This window comes from Cimex lectularius, unplaced genomic scaffold (genome assembly GCF_000648675.2).
Source record: "Cimex lectularius strain Harlan isolate CLEC.00 unplaced genomic scaffold, Clec_2.1 scaffold243, whole genome shotgun sequence".
Classification (NCBI taxonomy): Eukaryota; Metazoa; Arthropoda; class Insecta; order Hemiptera; family Cimicidae; genus Cimex; species Cimex lectularius.
In genome coordinates, this window is record NW_019392791.1 from 296,773 (window position 1) to 319,115 (window position 22,343).

The following is a 22,343-nucleotide window of genomic DNA, read 5'->3' on the forward strand; positions in this document are numbered from 1 at the left end:
TCTCCAATGTAATTTTAAGTCTTCTACGTGGTATTTGAGAGGAATGTAGTAATTTTATTTGTGTGTTAGTATGATTTTGCAATTTACTGTGAAAACGTTTGAAATAAGTAAGGAGGGATGAAAAACTAGCTGTAAAATGTAAATATCTCTGTGAAGTGTGTTATGGAATGGAATTAAATTAGTTAAATTAATTCTTTATTTTGATTCTTGACTGAATTACATCTTCGATTTATCATGAGAGGAAAAAAGATCTAATGATCAGCGATAGGGAAAGCCATCCTCCGCAACCTCCAAATTGGGAAAAATGCTGATATTGACAAACTGCGACTAGTAAATGAAATGGTGTTCGTTGGGACAGACGGTCTGGAGCGTCCCTAGCTTCTGAAAATATCTGTCGGATCGATTGTACGATTTCGTTTTCTAACTGTAAATACGTGACTTCATTTATGTACGCGGACATAAAAAAAGGTCCAATCTTGTTGATACGAAAGATGGGCGAAGTCGTTTACTACCTCGAGTGGTAAACATGGCCTATATTTGATTGCCACGATACAGATAAAAGATAATATTATCTATGTTTTGTTTTACAAAACGAAATAAACACTTTTGCTTAAAGATATTAATCTGAGGAAAAGCAAATCAACAAAACTACGAGGGATTTAATTTGAAACAACGGCAATAGTGCGATATGACATCTTTGGATAAATTAACGAGAATTAAAAGGAAACGTCATACACGTATCGTACTTTATATTTAAAACGTTGAATAATATAAACTGAAAACATTTTCTAATTTTCACCGTATTACAATTTATTATGTAGTCCGCCTAATTGCCAGTGCGAGTCCCTTTTCCAAGATTTATAAACGCTTTTTATAATTAACGACCTACTCTTTATAAAACGGAGTCCCATAACAGTTGTAAGTCTTTTAAGTTTTATTGTGGATTGAGTTCGGGTCCATAAACTACTTTAACAAAATGCAGTAGATTTTTTTTACTCCGTCTATATAATAAAATTTCTCTCCAAAACAGGATTTTTCTTTGCTAATTTTTCCTTAATAAAAAAAGAACTGGAAAGAAAGGAACTGGCTGTATCATGGAGAGAAAAGTCACGAAATATTTATAATTTTGCTTTATTTCGTTAAAACATACCTAAACAAAAAAAGCGTCAGAAATGGAATTCTTTGTGGAATTTTAATATTTGTATTTTTTTAGTGGCCTCAATGGTTAGTATCTCACCGACATTAGATTCAATTCCGTTCCACTTAGAAACGCCCTTTTTCAAAACTACCGGTACCCCGGGGATTGACATGACCACATATGTACAAACCCCGTATTTAAAAAAATGAATGAAAACATTATCTTGAGGTAGTAAATGTACGTGGAATATGGAACATTCATTATTTTGTTATAATTAATATTGCGGATTGAAATCTGTTTCAATTGAACTGTTAAACAGAAAGAGAATCAATGTATTAGTTTTACTTAAATTGATTTTTTATGGTTATTTAGAGATCGTGAGATGTGGTCTGGTGTGACCTAGGTTTTAGAAAAACATTTTCTTTATCTTGCGAACGTTTCGATCTTTAGCGAGATCATCTTCAGGGCCTGGGATTTATAAACATTGTTGAAATTATACAAATACATAAAGTTACGACTTTTTTATTGTGGAATTACGTGCGGATAAAGTTTGTGTCTCGGATCTCAACAATCGTTGGCAGCAATAAGGAATTTGTGTAATAATTTAAATTATTTGGAAAGTTATACGGCAGATAAAAAGGGATTTGAATTGATAGAATTGAGATTTAAACGTTTAATAGGCCGGTGGGAGAACAGTAAATCCTTGGGCTTAGTATTTTCGTCCGAATGTAGTGAAATCTTTATTAAAGTTTCTTCTTCGTTGTTTAAACGCGGCCCCCGGTGATTTTCGTGCGGGCATTGATTCCTGGAGAGGGAGGTCGAAGGGTTGATCAAATTCAATTAAACACTCCCCACCCACCAGCGGTATTGGACGTCAAGACGTCAAACTTACAAAGCTGTGGAGAAAGAAGGTCTGGCCCGGAAGAAAAAAAAACTGTCACAACAAGAACTCGGACACAGCCTGAACTGCGAAATTGGAAAAAAGACGAGACAAAACTGCAGTCCCTGATGAAAGTTTATGGGCGTCCTGATCTCCTGCTTGACCATAAAATCTTTTTTCCAATCGCAAGAACTTCAAATCGAAGAGTTCGAATTGTGAAATCAAAGGATGAGATTGTAAAGTATGGAATGACGTTTTTATAAACTAACACTTTATTTTCCTAGAAAAATTATTAGCTCAAAGGAGGCTGGCACGAGGGCAAAAATAGGGAGAATCGAATCATCAAAAATTCTAGTATTTTTAAAAAGGGTGTGTGGTAATAATGGCAAAAATAATCGTTTGCCTTTCCTTTTTTGTGTCAATAAATTTAAACCCACATACACAATATGTTCATTTATGGTACAAAAGCAATGTTTATTTTAAAAAAATAAAATGTTTAATCCCCAATTTTATGTAAAATACGGTCAAATTAATTTTACCATATTTATGTGATAATTTTATTCTACTTTTCTGGTAAATTCATTAGGCAATCGCACAAAAAGCTTTTCAGGTTTGATCAACATTAAAGTTCTTTCCAAATTCAACCGTCTTCCATTATTGATTAGAATAAAATTAATATAGTCGGCGATTCGTAGAAAATAAGACATATTCGGTCAAGAAAAATATTAAAGGTTATTTCAATTAAATATTATTTAATATCAAAGTGATGTTGTTGAAAAGAGAAAAACTGTCTAGTAATCATGATTGGTTGTGGGATAATCGCCTTTTCGTAAATGCTGTTAGTCGATATTGGCACCCTGTATGTAAACTATAGTAATAATACATTGTAAATAGTAAGTGGAAGTTTTTCCGAATACCCTATCACGCCTAGTGACATGCAATACCAGAAAATATTCGATACCAATACTCGATACTGGCATCGAAAGAATTATTCGATTGAAATTATTCGATACTCACGAGTACTTACTCATATGAGTAGTTTTTCGATTATTCATAAATGATTAACTTACCATTGTGGACGTTCATGCCTTAAAATAATCAAGAAATTGCTGTTTTTTTCATTTTTAAGTAGTTTTTCGTACAGTGGGTACGTAGGTAAGAACAAGGAAAAGCTGCCAACACATTTCAACATATTTGATATTTCAATTTTATCGTTATCGAAATTGAGAAAATTGATCAACGGGTGTTCCGTTTTCAAATGTTTGAAAAGATAAGACGTATTTCCACTGTATTCCCCAGAGTTTACAAGATGCCGACGATACAGTTTTCTTAGTAAAATAACCTTACTCATGCCTCATTTTTGGGAGGAGACATGATTAGGTATGTACATACGAGAAGGAAGGCGAACACCTGTTAGGTACTTGAAGACAAAAACATTTTATAAGAAATTACTGAAATTAAAAGTGCGAGGTGCGACGTCGGAAAGAATTATGAGTTAACAGAATTATCACCGGAGTTACCAGCCACCAATTAAAAATGTCGATTAACTTGTTGACATATGCCGCTAGTAGGCGCTCTTAACAGTAAAATTCCCAGTTTGATGAAAGATATGTTTTGAGCTGTAAATAACAATTCAATATTACTTGAACGCTCGACGAAAAATCTATTTGAGTATATTTTCTGTTCTCCAAAAAGTATTCGATTCATTACTTATATCGAAAGACAATATTCGATATCAAAAGTACTCGATATTGAAAGAAAATACTCGATGCTTTACTCATATCGATTGGTATCGCACAACACTAATCACGCCCCCACGCAATACCGAACAGGGGCTAATAAACAAAAATTCACAAAGATTCTTGAATACTTCAATTCATTGTAAATAATTTACATTTAAAAAATACGAGATATGTATTGATTTGAAAAGCAGTTTCGAATATTCAATGGTTAAATAAGGTACACATACATTAGGTGAACTTTTTTTAACTTTCGGTTTTTCTTACTTCAACCAAAAAATTATTATCGTGGCATGGTATGGTATGGTTATAAGGATACTAGGAAGAGGGGTTTGTACTCCCTAGGCACTGCAGCCTTCTGGCTTATTGTACCTTCCAAGTTCCTTAGTTCAGTGCAATAGGCTCTATCCTTCTCCATAGAAGTACCAGGTCATTGATTGTCGCTGCTAAGATTTCATTCCCTAAGTTTTTTTCGTATGTGAGGTTGAATCTCCACTGAGCTGTTGCTTCGCGTTTGAAGATGATATGGGTGACTTTCTTCCGCAACATTACATTATCTGCAGATGGGATCATCGTTGTATATGCCCATGTTGTGTACTTTTTCTCAGGTGCCAGTGACCAGTTAGTAGTTCTACCATTCCTCTAAGTTTAGCCCTCTCCGATTGCAGCAGTGATTTTGCCAGTCTTGGTGATAGTTGTTTCCTCATAAGATTATATGTCTAGCACCGCTAGAGTTTATCCACTTCTCCTTTTGGTTTGTTTGGATCCATTCTGCGATGGAGGATTCTATATTTGTTTTTGTTATCCAAGGTTTGGGGCGGATCCTCCTCTGGCCTGTCTATCTGCTTTATCGTTATCCAAAATTCATTTGTGCCCTGGTACTCAAGTTGTCATCAGGTTATTGTGTTTCCCCAGGTTTTGGAGATTTTGGATGCATTCACTGACTAATTTTGATGTGATTCTTTTACATGCTAATGCTTTGATGGCTGTTTGGCTATCAGATCTTATGAGGATTATATTGCCAGTGGAACCTCTTAAGATTTTCCAGGACACAAGCATTGATGTCATGTATTTCTTTCTGCTTGAAAGACTGAAGTGTATTTCCCTAATGTGTTTGATTGCTCATGTTTTGGGCTTGTACAGAAAATGCCCCATCCGGTTCCTTCGTTTGTTTTGGAGCCATCTGTATACCATACCATTGTATCTGATGCTCTCTTGTGTTCTTCCTGTTCTTTATAGTCCGTTGAGCCTTTGTAGGATGTTGTGAAGAATGTTTCCGGGATCATATAGTTAGTACCCATTTCTAGGAATGGGTATCTGATTTTGTTAATTATAGTTGTATGCCCGAATTGTTTAGTTCCTTCCAATTTAATTATTTTTGGAGCCTAGTGAGCCAGTGGATGTAGGTTTAGTAGAGTTTCTGGTGCACTTGTAAGGGATGTTCACATTGCCCCTGGGATACATAGGTTTGCTAGTCTTTGTACTGCCTAATGTTTGAGTAGCTGATTTTTGTTGAGCTTTGGTCTACCAGATTAATGATCCATATGCAAATTTGGGTTATTGTGGCATGCTTTTGTTCATTAGTCTGCATTAATTTTGCTATTGTCAAGTTCTTTATAATTCCCAAAGTTTGCACTTTTATATCTATATAACTTATTTATTTAAGATAATTAATTACTTTATTTTCTTTGTTAATAATCATCTTTGTTGCAGTGAAATAAAATACGTTTATTCGTACATACATGTAATGTTTATTCATTATAGTTATTATGTTAATAATTAATACGTGTTAGTACATACGGCAGTGGTACCCGATATTTTACCTGGTTTTACTCTTAATAACGAGTGTTACCTGCTCTGGCCTCGCGGAGGGCCTTTAGTCTCCTGATCATCGAGTAAATAAACGACCGGATTGTGAATCCCAATCTTCAACAAGAACGGTTTGAACACTCTGGCCAATGTATTGTGGTAATGTCTAAATCCTCCAAGTAATTGGCGACAACTCGAGCTACATGCTGTCGAGCATTATCATGCATTCACATGAAGGGACCCCCAAGAAATGGAGCGAATGGGACCACAGTTTCCAGAAGAACTTCTTCAATGCCCCCTCGTCCAGACAAAGATCCATTCTGTATGATAATCAGACGTTGATACTATTCGATACCATAACTGACTGTCTCTGAAAAGGGTCTGGCTCACGCATGGTACATGAAGTAAAGCGTTTTCGACGTCTTCTCCGCAATGGTCCCAGTCATCTGATCGCCGCAAACCAAACCGGCATCCATCTATGAAAAGAACAGCCTCCCATTGTTCGCAGTGTCCAAGCGAAATGATGATTAGTTGCCTTTCTTTCTACTCGAAGCCTTTCCAGTAATAGAGAACCTGAATGAGACGACTAGACTAAGTCTATTAGTCTAGGGTACTTACGTCTTTGTAATAAATATTATTTCATTAAAACAGCAAAGCCAAAAAACTTTTTTAAAAATCAAACTTTTCATAACAGTAAATTTTTTAATTAAAATAAACAATAACTATTATGTAGTTCTTTTGTGTATCGTATACAGGGTTTCCTTTATAGATGGTCTGGCTGTATTCTTGAACCACTGACGCTATAAAAAAAGAAATGCGTTTTTCCAAACTTTTTGCTATAACTTTGTCATTTTTTGACCAATTTAAAATTCGATTGCACCATTGTTTTCAGCATAAAAACGTCTTTTAAAATGTTTGGTCAGGTTGTAGAGTCCTATTTGAAATTTGGAAGTTGAACTGAGCCTGAGGTACCCATTTATAATTCTTTTCCTAAAAAAGGTAAAAATTTGAAACTAGACTAAAAAATATTAAACATTTTTTTTTATATAGAGTCTTTGGTTCAAGAGAAATTCAGCCGGGCAATCTAAAAAGGACCCCTGAATAGATTTCAATTAATTTTTCCCCAGCTATTCTAACTCTATGATTTTTAATGTAAATGCAAATAAATATTATATATAATATATTTATATTTACAATTAAAATGGTAATTTCAGAAATAAGTAGTTAAATCGGTGATTTAATTTGTCAAAATTTGATTAAATTGGAGTCGATGGCTAAGGGATCTTTGGACGTTACTGGTCCCCCCTGTGATTGTGCAGAAAACTACGTACAACCTTTTTTTTTACCTTCCCTTTTTATCTGAAGTTTTCAACTTTCTCCCCCTCAGGAAATGGGCCATTGGCCGGAAGAGATGGTCTGAAGGAGTGAGATCCGGACTACAGTTCGGGCGGTGGAAGTTCGATTCACTCCGTTCCAAAAACCTTTTGTGAAAATGGGCCGGGCGTTGTCCTTGTGAAACACAGCTTCCTTTCTATTCAACGGATCCAAATATACGATTTAATTGTTCCGAATAAAGTCCATAATTGACTTAACAAAACATTCCACCGGTGCGAATTTGTTATAATCAATTTACAAAAAGTTTACCTGTAATTTTTATTTTTTTTATTTATTTAATTTAATGCGTTATAAAAATTTATATTTTTCTGAAGAGCTTTATTTTTCAGTTGTTTCAGTTTTCGACATAGTTGCTACATATCAGCGTCCTTAGATGATCAGTTTTGTTCTTCGTTTTTAACATAAAATTTCATTCCTCTTCAATAAAATAGACAAAAAATTAGACGGTGTTTAATGAGATTATATACAAAAAGGCAACAAAAAACAGAGAAGCTTCCCTTAATGCCGACAAAGGCACCTACAGTGACATGAACTCTGACAACCATCACAGACGACCTTTTTGCTGACAAACCCTTTAATTGTTAAACAAAAATTAACATACCTTTATACTCACTGAACTTTATCACCTTAATTACGTTCCTACACTCCTCTTTTTCGATAAACAAAACAGATTGTTTGTTATTCACTAAAAAAACGTATTTATGAACTAAAAATTAAATTTTATATTTTTCCTATTATTCCTTAACAAAGAATATATTTATTTTATATATCATTTTTTAGTATAAATTTTAAAGAACATTGAGAAATTATACATCTTAGGAATGACTACTTTGGCAGTCAGGTACTAACAAATAACAAATAAAAAACGTAGATGGCGTAATGCCGAAACGCGTTTGAACTCAAACAAAAAATCCCGCGAGTGAAGACAGACCCAGTAGTGCCCGTGTGGCGGTTCAAATAAAAAACGGATTGTTATTAACTCTATATGTGTTTCGTGGTCCGATTGACCAAATAAATTCTTTTCAATTAATTAAGGTATTGGTTGAGATAAAAAAGTCAGTGTCACGAGCGGGACTTGTGCTATTGTGACTTCCATACTCTCGGACACCAACTTCACATCTCAACCCCCCCTTTTGAGGAATTAAATTTTCCTTCCTTCTAGCTCAAGTGGTAGAGCAGTGGCGTATTTAGCCGAAGGTCGTGGGTTCGAATCGCGCTCATGACACTGACTTTTCTATTTCAACCAAAACCTTAATTAAAAATTAATTTATTGTTATTAACATAGAACAATAAAACGTAAACCTTTTTGGTATTTTTATCAAAAATAAATTTAATTTTTCCTTGCAGTGCTTTTAATGTACGATTTACTATTTTTATTAAATTTTTATTAATAGTGATAGTAAAATAGTTTTAGTTTATTACACCACAGTACTAACAAATTATAGCATTGCAATTTTTTCTGCCGGTCTAGATAAACAGAAGTGACTCCTATTAAATTTTATTATTACAGAAAATCGAGGTCAACACCGTGTGCAAACATGATATTCAATTTCTCTCCAAATATTTGTCCGCCTGATCGTGACGGGAATCGGGTTTGAATCGGGCTAAGATCAAATGGAGCCATTGTTCTGTCAGGGCGAGAATCCCACGAGGGCTGGGTATCTAATAGTTCAAACTGCATCGTCTATTATCTATTGTGAGCCGAGGGCCCATTACGACGTCCGTTCTATGCACTTCTGTGTTCAAACCTCACGGAAGACTGATCCCGAGCCTTTGCCGGAGATTTGACATGAATAGCGAAATATGGCCTACACACAACGGCGTAACTGACGAATCCCACGGTCCTTTGTACAGACAGGTACAATTTAACGAACCAGTATTAAACGTTTGAAATGTCATTTTTCAACTTTTTTTCCATGATGAAATTGGCTTAGTTAATCTAAGTTGTTCCTCTTTATCCGTCATGAAACCGAAAAGTTCAGTGCTGAATTACTTTCCTTATTGGAATCGTCAAGAGTTTCGACAATTACGATTTTAAATCTCGTTTAGAAGTCTACTCTAAACTAAGAGTATAATCGGAAATAGCATTGGAAAGGACGTATAAAGCGCATTGAGGACGAATAAATACCCTACATTTATTTAATCCGCCTCAACCCGAACATTTATACAAAATTAGAAAAAGAAGGAAAACACGCAGAGGGTCGGCGATTACTTAAGCTATTTTTCGGTCCATAAACCTCCTACATTATAGAGGGTGGTCAGCTTTTTTGGTCGGGTTGTTATTCTGATTAAGTTTGTTTCTTTACTAATAAATTATTTCAGAATGTATTTGATAATTGTCAACTTACATTCTCGATCAACTCTTGTGTGTTTCACGTATTTCAAAATTGACAGAAAAACAAAAAGGTTAATAGTTCAATAACGTAGTAGAAACCCAATAAACCTAGTAAAGCGAATAAACATCAGTTCGGCAAACTTCTAATTGAAGGCGAACCACCCTTGAAAGATGTTTAAAATGAACACGTAAAAGGAGACAAGATCGTTCATTAAAATCGAACTAAAGAAGCATAGGTAATTTAATATTTCCAGAGCGCTGAATAAAATCACTATGAATAAAAAGGTAGATGAAAAAAGAAGATTCAGTGTAAAAAAACCAGGAGTGGAGCTAAAATATAATACCTGTCCCTTGCTATTTCGTTTGGTATAAAATTAATAAATTCTCAAACCAAACATGCTTTTGGTAAAGCCAAATAGATTTCGTACAGTTTCTTCTAACTATTAAAAAATCATCAATCCCTATCAATTTTTGTTGTAAATAATGTTTATAAAGTGGATATTTATTTATACATACATTCTCAAAAGAGGCCATTCGTTATCATTTCAATACTGCTAGACAATAAAGGCGATCGCTTAGGCTTTAGAAATGGAAAAGTGCCGGGAGAAATCAGTGATGACAAACGAAGTGGCATTATATAAAAGAGGAAATTTAAAAAGAAACCATTTTTCCTCCCTTTGCCCTTTTAGGTCTTCCTGACAGGGGTTTTTCAAGTGCTGTGGGTTGAGAGTCTTCTTACTCTTATTCATTTCTTTCAGCCTTTTTTTAAAATTACCATTAATAACAATAATAATTGAGGTCATAGCAAATTTTTGTTATTCATTTTTATTCTTTTCTAGTAATCATTCTGGATAAATGAAACAGTGAATTTGTAAATGTGTATTTAGTATAAGAGAAAACCGATGGATTCAATATTTTATGAAAAGCCGGGAGGCAAATCAGAGTTTTTGTTCAGATTAGGTTGCATCAACGCTTGTCAATCTGTAAGTTTCTTTCTACAATTACTGACATCACGTTCTTTTTTAAAAATGACTCTCTGTTCGAAGGGTAGAACAAGAACAATACCCGTAACATTTTCGGGAAGAGGCCCAGAATCGGCGTGAAAAGGGTGAAAACGAGACAAAGAAGTGATGAAGAATTAAAAAGTACACAGTTGCGAAAATTATTCTAACAATACATCAGGTTCTACACATTGGGCCGTTGGTTAAACGATACTGTCAACTAGCGTTTATCTACCGCTGATGATAAGGGCTTGGCGTCCGGGCCACCTGACAACGGGAACAAAAGCTTTACAATCGCATGTCCGACAAACGAGTCGTGAACTCGTGTCCAAAATTTGCGGAAGTCATCAAATTCCTCTTTTCAAATCATAGATGACTAGATGCAACGGTTCGCTTCGTTACACAAAAAGTGATCTTGCTACAATTGGTCAACTACCAATATATAATATATTACCTTACAACATACACGGACAGGCATAAAATTCCACCCACTTGTAATATAAATTGATACGGTTGTACATTGTATTCTTGTATTGTATTTTTTGTACTTTAATCAAAATTTCACGTTTTTTCACGTTTAATAATTGAGTCTTTGTCTAAAAAATAAAAAAAAAAGTAAATTACCAAGGAAAATGAAAATAAAAAGACGGACAGATAAAATTTGTCTTAATTTTGTTTGATTTTTAATTAAGATTTCAATATCGCGTATTTTCTCTCTACTCTTGCCTTAATTACCTCTCGAAGACGCCTCGACATACTTCATACTAGTCTGGAAATGTCTCTTCATTTCTCATGTCTCATTGCTGGAGGTTAGCCCACTCTTCACGAAGAGACCTTTCAAGATCGTGGAGTGTATGAGGAAGTGATGGACTGGAGAACGAGCTGGCCAGGATAAGACCCTGATTTATGCTATGCTGATTTATGAATGTACGTTTGTATTATGCGAGCGACTTGTGGACGGGCATTATCGTGCATTAGAATAGATTTGTCGCTAATTTCATCGAGGATAGGCAATGCATGATTTTCCAAAATTTCATCCACATAGCGAGTGGCCGTCAAAGACCCTCCACAAACAACAACCAACTCTGTGCGACTCTCCATTGAAATTCCCGCCCACACCATCACTGAGCTACGTTGAAAAGGTTGGCTCTGGGAAAAACTACAGGCTTCGTACCTTTCATTTCGCCTTCTCCGCACTCTTTCACGCCCATCTGAAAAAAATACAGCAGACCAATCGAACAAAGACGAATGACCGTGTTTTCAATCAAATGGGAGTCGTAGAACTCGGTCTGTTCTGGTCTTGTTACGGGCGAAAAGCCATCAGTCCATATTGATTTAATCTTTTTCGAGTAGTCCGTTCAAAAATTTGGACACCTGAACTTCTTGGAGCTGATGAATCGCTTGAACGACGGTAAGTTGCCGGTTTCGCAAAATCCTCAAAGTCAAAAAACGGTCATCCTGTGCTTCTGTTACCCTAGGGCGTCCAGAACCGAGCCTTCTATGGTAGGACCCAGTTTCTCAAAAACGTCTATTAGCGTATCGCAGAGTTACGTAGGGAAATGAGATGGCAATAAATGCCACACCACGCGCAACATCCTCGGCACTAAATGGCATTTTTAAGTTTAAAAATGTAAATTAAGAAAACAAAGAACAAAACTAAACAATAAACTATTCTGCTTCAGAATTCAAATGAGACTGAATCAACATTTTACATTTCGTAAAAAGTAAACATTGAAAAATGCTTTCTCTTTGTTTTGGGATAAGGATCAAGTGTGTTTATCTGTAATTGATATTCCAAATTTAAAACATAGCATAAAAATATTTATTGTTAAAAACAATGAGACAAATAAAGGGCAGAATTTTCTTTTATTGAGAAAATGAAAAAACCAATTGGGTGAGACTTTTTGTCTGTCAGTCTATATCACAAATATAATATATTTTCACGTTTGATGCATCAATTAGTATAATATTGGATAAAACTTGCTCCTATTTGAGGGTGATTTAAAAACAAGTCTCCCTGAGAAGAGTGATATTCGACAGTCACTCAAAGCTTTGTTAGAACATAAAACCACCTGTATTCAAGAATTATCTGTGCCAACGTGTTTAATTTGGTCTTGCAATACAGCCCATTTCTTTTCTTCTTACTCGGATGTTGCTTGTCTTTACGGTCTATTTTCAAATTGAATTGAGTACATTGCGTGGATTTTGGCTTGAATGGTGTTCATATCCATACTAAGCTTTAGGGCCAAATACTCCCGCCCCTGATACGTTCTTCTTCCTTTATGCACCGAGGTGTGAGCAGATCGTACTTTCCTCGACTGAGAGTGTTTTCCTTCGCTCTTTTTGTGGTTAGGTTTGTATGGAAGGTTGAATGTAACCTTTTCATGTCGTCCCCAAGAGCCATGAGTAGTGGCTATCCTTTCATTAAGATGTTCTTGTCTTTTCATTAAAATATTAATGAAACGAATAGAAAACAAAAAGTCGCAGCTTGTAACTACCAAGAAAAAATTTCTGTAAAGTTTAAAGAAAAAAACTGTAAGGTATCAATAAATTTTAGAAAACATTAAACTGCATGAAAATACCACTCAACAATATTTCAATAAACAGAAAGAAAAATGTTGAAAATTATCTTGATATTCTTCGCCGACTAGATTCCATTTTTTCTCTCATAAATTTACATAATGGGATGCAAGGGGAAACCATTCACAAAATGCAACTTCATTTCAAAACGACTCAAGAAACCTTCAAATAGCTGGCTGAAAGAATTATTCCAGTTAACAAGATAATTGAACAACTGAAAACTAAATTGTAATATATTGGTGACCTAAAAGATGTTGAGAACAATTCATGAATTATAAACGATATGTCCCAATCTATAAATAAAGGTTTCAGTCGGTAGGTAGTAATATCAATAGAACAAATAGAAGTTACATTGTTGTTATATTACTTGATATGAGGTAATTTTTAAGACTATTTTCGCAATTGTTGATATTTTTGCAAATTTTTATACGAGTAGATATAGGAAATGTTATGGCACCTTTTACCGGAAAGGTCCTACTAACAGTTTTGTCCCTAACCACTCGCAAACCAAGTATCTTTATTATGAGTTTCAGACATTCTTTTTCATGTAAACATTTTGGTTTTTGAACTTTTAAAGTTTTGAAAATTGTATCTGATAAATTGCAATCGATTATATTTTTAATTTGGAAAAATTTAAGTTGGAAAAACTTTTCATATATATTGCTGTCATACTTCAGGCTTAGGACGTATCTAACACAGGTTTAACTTGATCTGCAATTTGTTGGTATTTTCACGATTAGGGGCCAGCCAATGCTCCTGTGCCGTATTTTATGTGTGCAAAGATTACGAATGATNGACTTTCTTCATGTACACTATGCACAAAATATACACAATTCAGTAATTTTTTTTTTGAATTTTTAGTAAAAGAAACAATTATACTAAAGCTAAATAGACTAAAATGTATTGAGGCTATTAATTAAAATAATTTTGGTAAGGTAGACAGTGATTATGCGGTAATTGGTTTTATTTTTTACAAATAGATCATTTCACTCCGTTTTGAAATACGATGAGTTTGGTTCTCATGAAGTCAAAAGGCTCTGCTCTATTCACTAATTCAGGCGCCACTTTTACTCGGTGGTTTCATTTACTTCGTACAAATGGGAGCTTTTGAATATTTGATGAAATCGACGATTTCGTTCTCAGGAAGACCTAACAGTAGATTCTACTCAAATCCCACAAAATGCACAGCAGTAATCTTCTGAGTGAAGTGAACTGTAATAAATAGTTTTTTGTAGAATAGTTGAATATAGTCGGCCTAGTCGGAAATTTGAAAAGATTAACAAGTATTTAGTTTTATGCAGTTGTTGATTTAAATTCCATTTATTATTACTAAGAAAATCACAAAACATAAGAATCTGTAGTTATATTTTATGAAAGTATTGCTGCAGTATAATTGGTAGCTAATAAAATACAAACACAAAAAAGAAAAACTGTAGGTTTTGAAAATATTAAGTTTTATTTCAATTAATTGTTCTTTGTATCTAAGGTCTTGGTTGAGATGAAAAAGTCAGTGCCACGAGCGGGTTTCGAACCACGGCCTTCGGCTCAACCAAGGCAGATAAAAAAGGATAATTAATTGAATAATTAATATGGTCGATTATGACCACTAAACATATATGTCTTCAGTTTTATGTTCGTGATTTCATGGATGGTACAGGCTAACGTACCATTTAAAACGTTTAATTACCAATTAAGTGCATTATGTTTGTAGTTCGTTGCGTAAAAAACGCTTACACACCCGAACTAAGTAGTAAGCAAGAAAGAGTGAGTAAGTGGAAATAAAAAGAGAAAGAGATACAGATAGATAGATATATGGAGAGAGAGAGAGAGAGAGAGAGAGAGAGAGAGAGAGAGAGAGAGAGAGATTTTATTTGTGGAGGTAATGAAAAATAAAATAAAAAATGTTTCATTCTGCTATACTCATGAAGGTTTTAATTAATAAATTCCCTGGAGAGTGAAAGTCCTTAAATTAATAGCAAACAGAAAGGTTTCGTTGGTCTTCTATCACATCACAAAAGTATGGAAATTGAAAATAGGCTAAGTTGGTTTAACGTTTATTTTTTGTTGGCTCATCGGGGCAATTGAAATAATTTAAACTGCCTAGTTTATATAATTTATTTGGGCTTGGTACGTTAGACGTCATCTAAGTTACAATTGCTCGTACTCCCAAAATATAATAAAGAGTCATTTTAAGTAAATAGTTGAAGTCTATTTTTTAATACAGAACATCTTGGTGCCGAGGAAGATAAGACACGATGTGTGCCTTCTGCATTGAAGATGTTCACTACGTTCCTTTCACTCGTTTTATATGAAATTTCTGTAAATCGTATTACGTCTCATTTTTTAAAGTAATGGGACATTTAGGCCCAGAGAGTGAATGGGAATTATTATTTTCCAAGGGTCACAAATGACTGAGATAAAAGACTGCGCATACATTTGACTCGACCCTTCTCGTTTGGGTATCTAGCCCTGTTTGAGCAAACCCACATTAGCGACCCTCTGTTTCCAGCCCTTTATCACTTTTTAATGGATTTCATATTTTCCATTGCAGATTTTTTTTACGACCATTTAATACTCGTTATTTTGAGAGCGTGGTATTTGTAGAAACCTAAGGAATAGTATTCCACTCACTTTCCACCCAATTTAGTTCCATTTATGTAAATCAACAGCTTTTTCGCTTGTAGAATTTTATTCTAGCCTTTTTAATTTTTACTCTTATAAAGAAAACGTATTATAGAAAAACTGACTGTATAATAATCAGTAGAAATCGAATAATCAAAGTAATCCAGCCCATTTAAATTTTTAAAATTAACATTAAAACAGTAAACAGAGCTTAAGTACTGCATTGGATATGTATTTTTTAACCGTTGAATTTAATCCGGACCGAGTTGGAAAAGTCGGTGAGTTTGTTTGTAAGGCAAAGTTTTGGCGAAAGAGGCCTTGAAGGGCAGAAAGGCTTCTGAAGGAACCCCTTTTCTACAAATTGTGTTTAAGCCTCTAAATTCAGTTCATAATCTTTCATTTAAGAAGACTTTTCAGACTTCAATCAATTTGGTGGAATTAATCATGATGGCGGTTCTCGCGAAAAGGAAAAAGATCCTCGAGGGAACAATTCATTCTGCTCTTTGCTGCATATCAAGGGGCCTATTCTTTCTATCCACCAAATAAACATTGAAAACTACATTATTATTGATTTAAATTTTGAAATGTAAGAATTTCGCTTTGTGGGAATTGCTTTTTGCACTTAACCTCAACCAAAAGTTAAATTGAAATATTTCCATTAAAATAGTTATCTTGAGATCAACCTACAATTAATAATTACGTTAAAAGGGATAGGAAGGAGGTCAATTGATACACTAGACTATAGTTCAGTAATTATAGTCTGTAGTATGTATCAGTTGACCTCCTTTCGATCCTATTACCTTAAAACCAATTATGCTCTTAGTAGATTATAATTTGTCAAAAACTAATAGATTAGGATGCATCTCATTCAATTATAATTTTAGAGAAATAAAGGGTTTACACTAAATAATTATTATTAAATTATAATTATTTTAGCGATATTTTGAGATTGTATTACGATATTCAATCCGATTTTACCCAATTCTTTATTTTCACCATTCAATTTATTATTATTTATTCGAATCTACATTCTTGTTATTTATGAATAATACTCCTTTGGCTCGATTCTTCCAATTTTTAAATAAAATGAGATTATAATCTCAAAATTATCTTTGATATTTTTATTGCGTCTAAAATAAAATCATTAAGAAGAGATTGTGTGTAAAGGGTTGGTTTGAATGAAAATTATTAGCTTGAATGAGGGATCATCTCTCACCACGAGGAATATCGATTAGTTTGGGGCGAGAGTGTGTTGTCTGGTGAGTGAAAGTAATTTATTAGCGTGAATGCAGGGTTTAAGCCCGCCCCGAGGAATGTCGAGTAATCTGGGGTAGGAATGTGACAAGACCACGGCGCCGGGGGTTTCTCCGGATCGCCCGAGTGTTTCGGCCGGAGGTGCAGGTCTCTCGGTTCTTTCGCAGGAAGTAGGGAGCGTGAAAATCTATATGTCTTATGGGTTTTTGTTTTCTCGTTCTCTTAATAACAATTTGACAACCTTCGAGAGTTAAGGTCGATTCACACACGTGTCGTGACGGCCTTTATTCGTCATACTGTAATCGTAAAGGGCTCTCTATTCACACTGGTCAGTGTTTGATCCGAGCCTTGAAGTGGACTTGACTGGCCAAAATGGCAATGTTTTCAGATGATAAAGTTTTCATTATCGCACTGATCTTGAATGAAGAAGAGGAACCACAGGTGAGAAAACGGAAGTGGGTCCATCAAACATGGAACAAGAGGGACAAATGGGAATTTCCTATGTTTTACAAAGAATTAGTGGATGATGGAGCAAAATTTTGCTTGCTGCACAACTTAAGATTTAATCTTCTTAATACAATAAGAAATACGATGTACGCACGTATTATTACGTTACGTCCCCAGTGGATTCGAGGATTGAAAGTCGAACACTACAAAATTTACATTTACAGGGAGGGAACGCAACGACAGATGCATTTCGTTTATGAGAAATATTCGCGGATTATTTCAATTCTGATGCTGGATTTCTCCCGTGGTTATCAAATACCCAACAAGTTTTAACCGTAGTTCATAATTTATTATACCCTGTTGCTATCCATAATGCAAACATTACTGAAATGTACACGTACTTTACTCACCATCTGTTTTCATTTCTGCTCCTATTTTTCTCCAGAGAATATGCTTCAAATCTAAGTCCAGGTATTTTGAATTAGCATGATCAAACAACACAGGATTATTTCGCACCGACTCAATGAGTTTTTCGTCATTCATGTTGTATGGCCGTGAAAACTGAAGGAATCCGACGATCACGGTTCGGTCACAACGGCAGCACTGTTGGCACGGCCACGGTCGCGTGAACACGAGTGTGAACAAAGCCATTCAGTTTCCCAGAAGAATATTTTCAAACCCCCCCGTTGGAACAAAATGCCGGTCACGACACTGTCACGTCACTGATGTATGTGACTCGACATTTAGCAAGTAAGAAAATAGCTCACAAAATAGGAGAGTCCGTGACAAAGATGCGTGAAAAAAAAGCGCAGAGGATCGGCGATGACCACTTGATGTTTGTCAGCCCATAAAATATATACATGCTTGAAGAATAAATTTAAACTAATTAAACGTTACTAATGGAAATATATGGTGTAGTTATTTTAATATCAACCGTTTTTCATATTTTTAACCAGTCACACTTTTGGATTTAGATTAAATCAGATTTAAAAGTGATGGTAAATAGCTTTTATATATTAATTATATTATTAATATTTAAGATCGTTTTAATGGCTAAGGTCATTTCACCCCTATCAAAGATTAGCTATATCCCTTCTGAAATATATTTTCGAAAGCAATGAGGATAATTTTATTTATTTTAATGATTATGAATCTTTTAAAAATGTCGAACCGTAAATATAACATTTCGTTATTAGTACATAGTGAAATAAGTTAAAGTTATTAGCATTCCAATTTGTTTTTCTTACGTTAATCTACATTTAGTCACTAAAAATTCATATTCCAGGTTTTGTATCGTTTTTTGTTTAATAATCATACATATTTAATAGTAGCAAAATTTACAATTAGTTGTGTCATTGTTGCAACAAAATTCAAATATATCTCTATTTATGTTTTTAAATTCGTAAAAAAAAAACTAAAATTACAAAACTGCGACAGGATTTTGTTTATAACATTTTTACCAGCGGTCCAAGCCTCTTCCGTCCCGGCAGGAGTTATAAATGTTGTTTTTGTTTCCAACTTGACATCAAGTTTAGCCCTTATTTGAACTTTTTCCCTTGGCTTTTTCACCCCTTCCACTCCACCTTCCCACTTTATGATCTTATCAGCAAAACGGGAGCTTAACTAAGTCATCGGCATTGTGAATACAACTCGTAAGAATAACCTAGGCCGCAGATCGGGGATGAGAACAATGCAATTGTGGCAAAAGAGAGGAAAAAAGAGGTTTGACATAATATTTCATTACCGCCGGTTGGTGGAAATAAAACTCCTGAATTTTAATTTCAATTAATTTTAAATTAATGACAAATTATATTCATTATTGAAATCAAGTTGTTATTATATCCAATATAATTAGGATCAACTTCCAATATTGTAATTTTATGTTAAATTAAAGTAGCTAATTGGGACTCAGTTTTTTGAGCTCCGCCAATCCAACTCTTCCCTTCATCACGACTTGAATACTGACCATTTTCTAACAAAAATATAACGTCCATCCCTTAGAGTACATGCACTTATCTTTTTAATCTAAAAAGTAACCTTTATATATAATAAAGTAATCTTGTTTATTGGACGATTAATTTAATTTTTAAAATCCTATTTCGTAATTCTCTGTAATAAAAGATTGCTATAAGCCTAATATTAATAAACACAATACACAATAATAATACAAAATGGAACAATAATGTAAATAATGTAATATCAATAATATTATATAATAATTGAGTGTGGATGATCCCTCTTATATGAGTCAGATCCTTCCTTCGAGGGCCACCTATCGATAGTGCTTTTGATTGAGAGCTTCTCTGTCGCCCACTGACTCTGCCAGGTCCATTTAATCTTTTTTCTAAAAGCATTTTTGACGACAGAGAGCAGGGTTGCGGTGGTTAATTCCAGAGGTTGTGACATACCCAAATGACCATAATCGTTTTGCCGAAAAGTCCAGTTCTCTACAACAAAAGCACAACTACAGTTTCGACAGAGAACCTGCCTATTGGCTAGTAGTATTTATTACTATAACCACGAATAATCTTGATTCACGACTAATAATTGATATAACTAAGTTGTTGATAAAAGGTTTCAAAATTATTTGAACATAATAATATCAATTTCTAGACTTTTTTAAGCTTTATGGACGGCAAATTTCCTTGGTCACTGCCAGCCCTCTCGTTGTTAGCTTTGTTTTTCTTATCTTTCTCGCGTTTTAAACCTACTAATTTGTTGGGCTTTTTTTCCACCCAAGTTACGTTTTTTTATGATATAACGGTAACCAACTCTTTTATTTATCCTATTGCTATCCTCTCTGTATCTCAATGCCTCGGCAATTGTGGATAATACAGCACCAATACATAGAAACACATAAGAAAGGTAAATACACGATGTTCTGGTTAGCATTCACACCACACCATAGTATCAGATATCCCTCGGGGTAATTGAGCATAAGCCCCTTCATTCACGCTAATAAATTACTTTCACACACTAGACTTCGTCCACACTTCCCCACAGTACTAGATATTCCTCAAGTTAATTGGGGATGAGCCCCGATAGGCGCACTAGTAAATTCATTCACTCTACATGGCTCAGGGTAATTGGGCATTAGCCCCTCTATTCTCGCTAGTAAATTACAATTGCATTTTCGACTTCGTTCACACTACCCTAGAGTACTTGATAGATTGTACTTTTGGCTATAGAGAGCAGGATTGCGGTGGTTAATTCCGGAGGTTGTGACGTCCCGGCCTTTCCCGCCTCGTCCGTCTTTTCGTTACCCTCCGAGGGGGTTGGAGTAACTACTCGAGTAAACTATCGAAAAACATGATAGTCTGGGTAGCGCAACAGAGTATTCCATATTGCTTCCATATTCCATAATTCCTCGGGGTAATTAGGATGAGTACCTCCATTCATACTGATAAGTTACATTCTCAAACCACAATCCATTCACGCTACCCCTGAGTATTCCATATTCCTCGGGGTAATTAGACATAATTCCTCCCATTCACGCTAATAAATACATTCACACACCAAACTTTGTTTACAGCATCCCAGAGTGTTCGATATTCCTTGAGGTAATTGGAGATAAGCCCTTCATTCGTACTGGTAAATTACATTCACACATTAACTAACCCAGAGTACTCGATATTTCTCGGAGTAAGATTTAATTCGTAGATATCTTTAAAAATTTTTTAAGATCTGTATAGTTGTATTGATAGTAAAATATGTCTTCATAATTTAATATAATAATAAATGCATGCAATCAATAATAAAATTAATGTAGGCCCTGATGGTGACCTTATTTCGATAGCTAGGCAGATTGAATTTGTTGTTTTATCCAATCGATCAATACCAAGACCAAGATTATTTAATAAATTTTAATTTAATGAATTAACAAATTATAATTCCAAAGTTCCGACGAAAGGGTATTCTTTGAAAACCCGACGAAGGTAGTGAGAGTTTTTTTTCCAATCTGCCTTATGCTTCTGATCTGCTATTTTTTAAAAATGAAATTGATTTTTTTTTCAAAATATCAAATTGTCAATGTCATGTACTTGGAACATGAACAGTCAAATTTATTATTATTTTAACGACGATATGAGAATATAATCAACAAATTCATATTAATTTTCTTAGCAAGTATAACCAATCTCATTGTGCAGGAACATAAGGTGAGAATGTGAAGTAGATTACAGTTAAAATATTTTCGATTGTTAAATAAAAATATCTCAAAATTGAAACATAATAACCAGATTTGTATAACGGTCGTTATTATTTATGTATTTATTTGAAATATATAGTAATAATGTTTTGTTACGCTGTAATATACAGTATTAAGAATTATCCTTTGCTGTTCGTAACTAAATTTAAGTTGTCAACAGTAGTTTACAATGTAATTTGTCTCGTACATGGCAATTGGACGCGGATGAGTGGGTTTGACTAAAATTCTCGCAGAACAAACGTTTGATATTTGTATTATAATTAGATTTTTTCCTAATCCGCTTACATCTCGACCGTACACCAAGCTCGACATAACAGGAAAAGCTAACGAACTTTTGTAACTCATTTAAAAATCTGCCATTAATTATGAATTGATCTTATGTTACCTCATTCTTGTAATAATTGAAGGTGTGAATTCTAGCGGCGACCAGTTCACGCCGATGTCCGTGTGCTTCACCTCATCCCAACTTGAGTACTTGATCAGAGAGCATGATGGCGAAGGTAGTCCTGAAAATGACATAAGTTTATTAAAAACATCCCTATAAAGTGTACAACAGTTTTCTATTTTTCCATCCTATCATATTTTCTGGCAAATATTTGTAAATAGTTCAATTTGTCAATGAGTGATGTGATCAGACTTCTAGGTTTATGGTGATGTGTATATATGTGTTGTATGTTTCTGTAGGTGACAACGAGGTACAAACGAGAGGCTAGCATTTTAGGATATCGACCAAGCATACATTTAAAAGGATAGACTAAGTAACCAGGTCGAAGGTCCAATTTTAAAGAGTTTAAAACAAAATACACCTGAAAGACCAGGAAAAGAAATAAAAACACGAAGAAGGCCGATGTTTGTAAATCCCAGTCGCTGAAGATGATCTCATTAAAGATCGAAACGTTGGTACGATAAAGAAAATGTTTTTCTGAAACCTACGTC

The 22,343-nt window shown here is 34.5% G+C and overlaps 1 protein-coding gene across 2 annotated transcripts in view; it reads right to left on the reverse strand.

The window, feature by feature from the left end:
- LOC112127264 (voltage-dependent calcium channel gamma-5 subunit-like) overlaps positions 1–22,343 on the reverse strand; it is a 283,147-nt gene that overhangs the window by 80,694 nt on the left and 180,110 nt on the right. For both annotated transcript variants that reach the window (XM_024227889.1, XM_024227890.1), the window contains one exon: positions 21,793–21,913. In XM_024227889.1, coding sequence (XP_024083657.1) covers positions 21,793–21,913 — 121 coding nt within the window. The remainder of the gene's footprint in view (positions 1–21,792; positions 21,914–22,343) is intronic.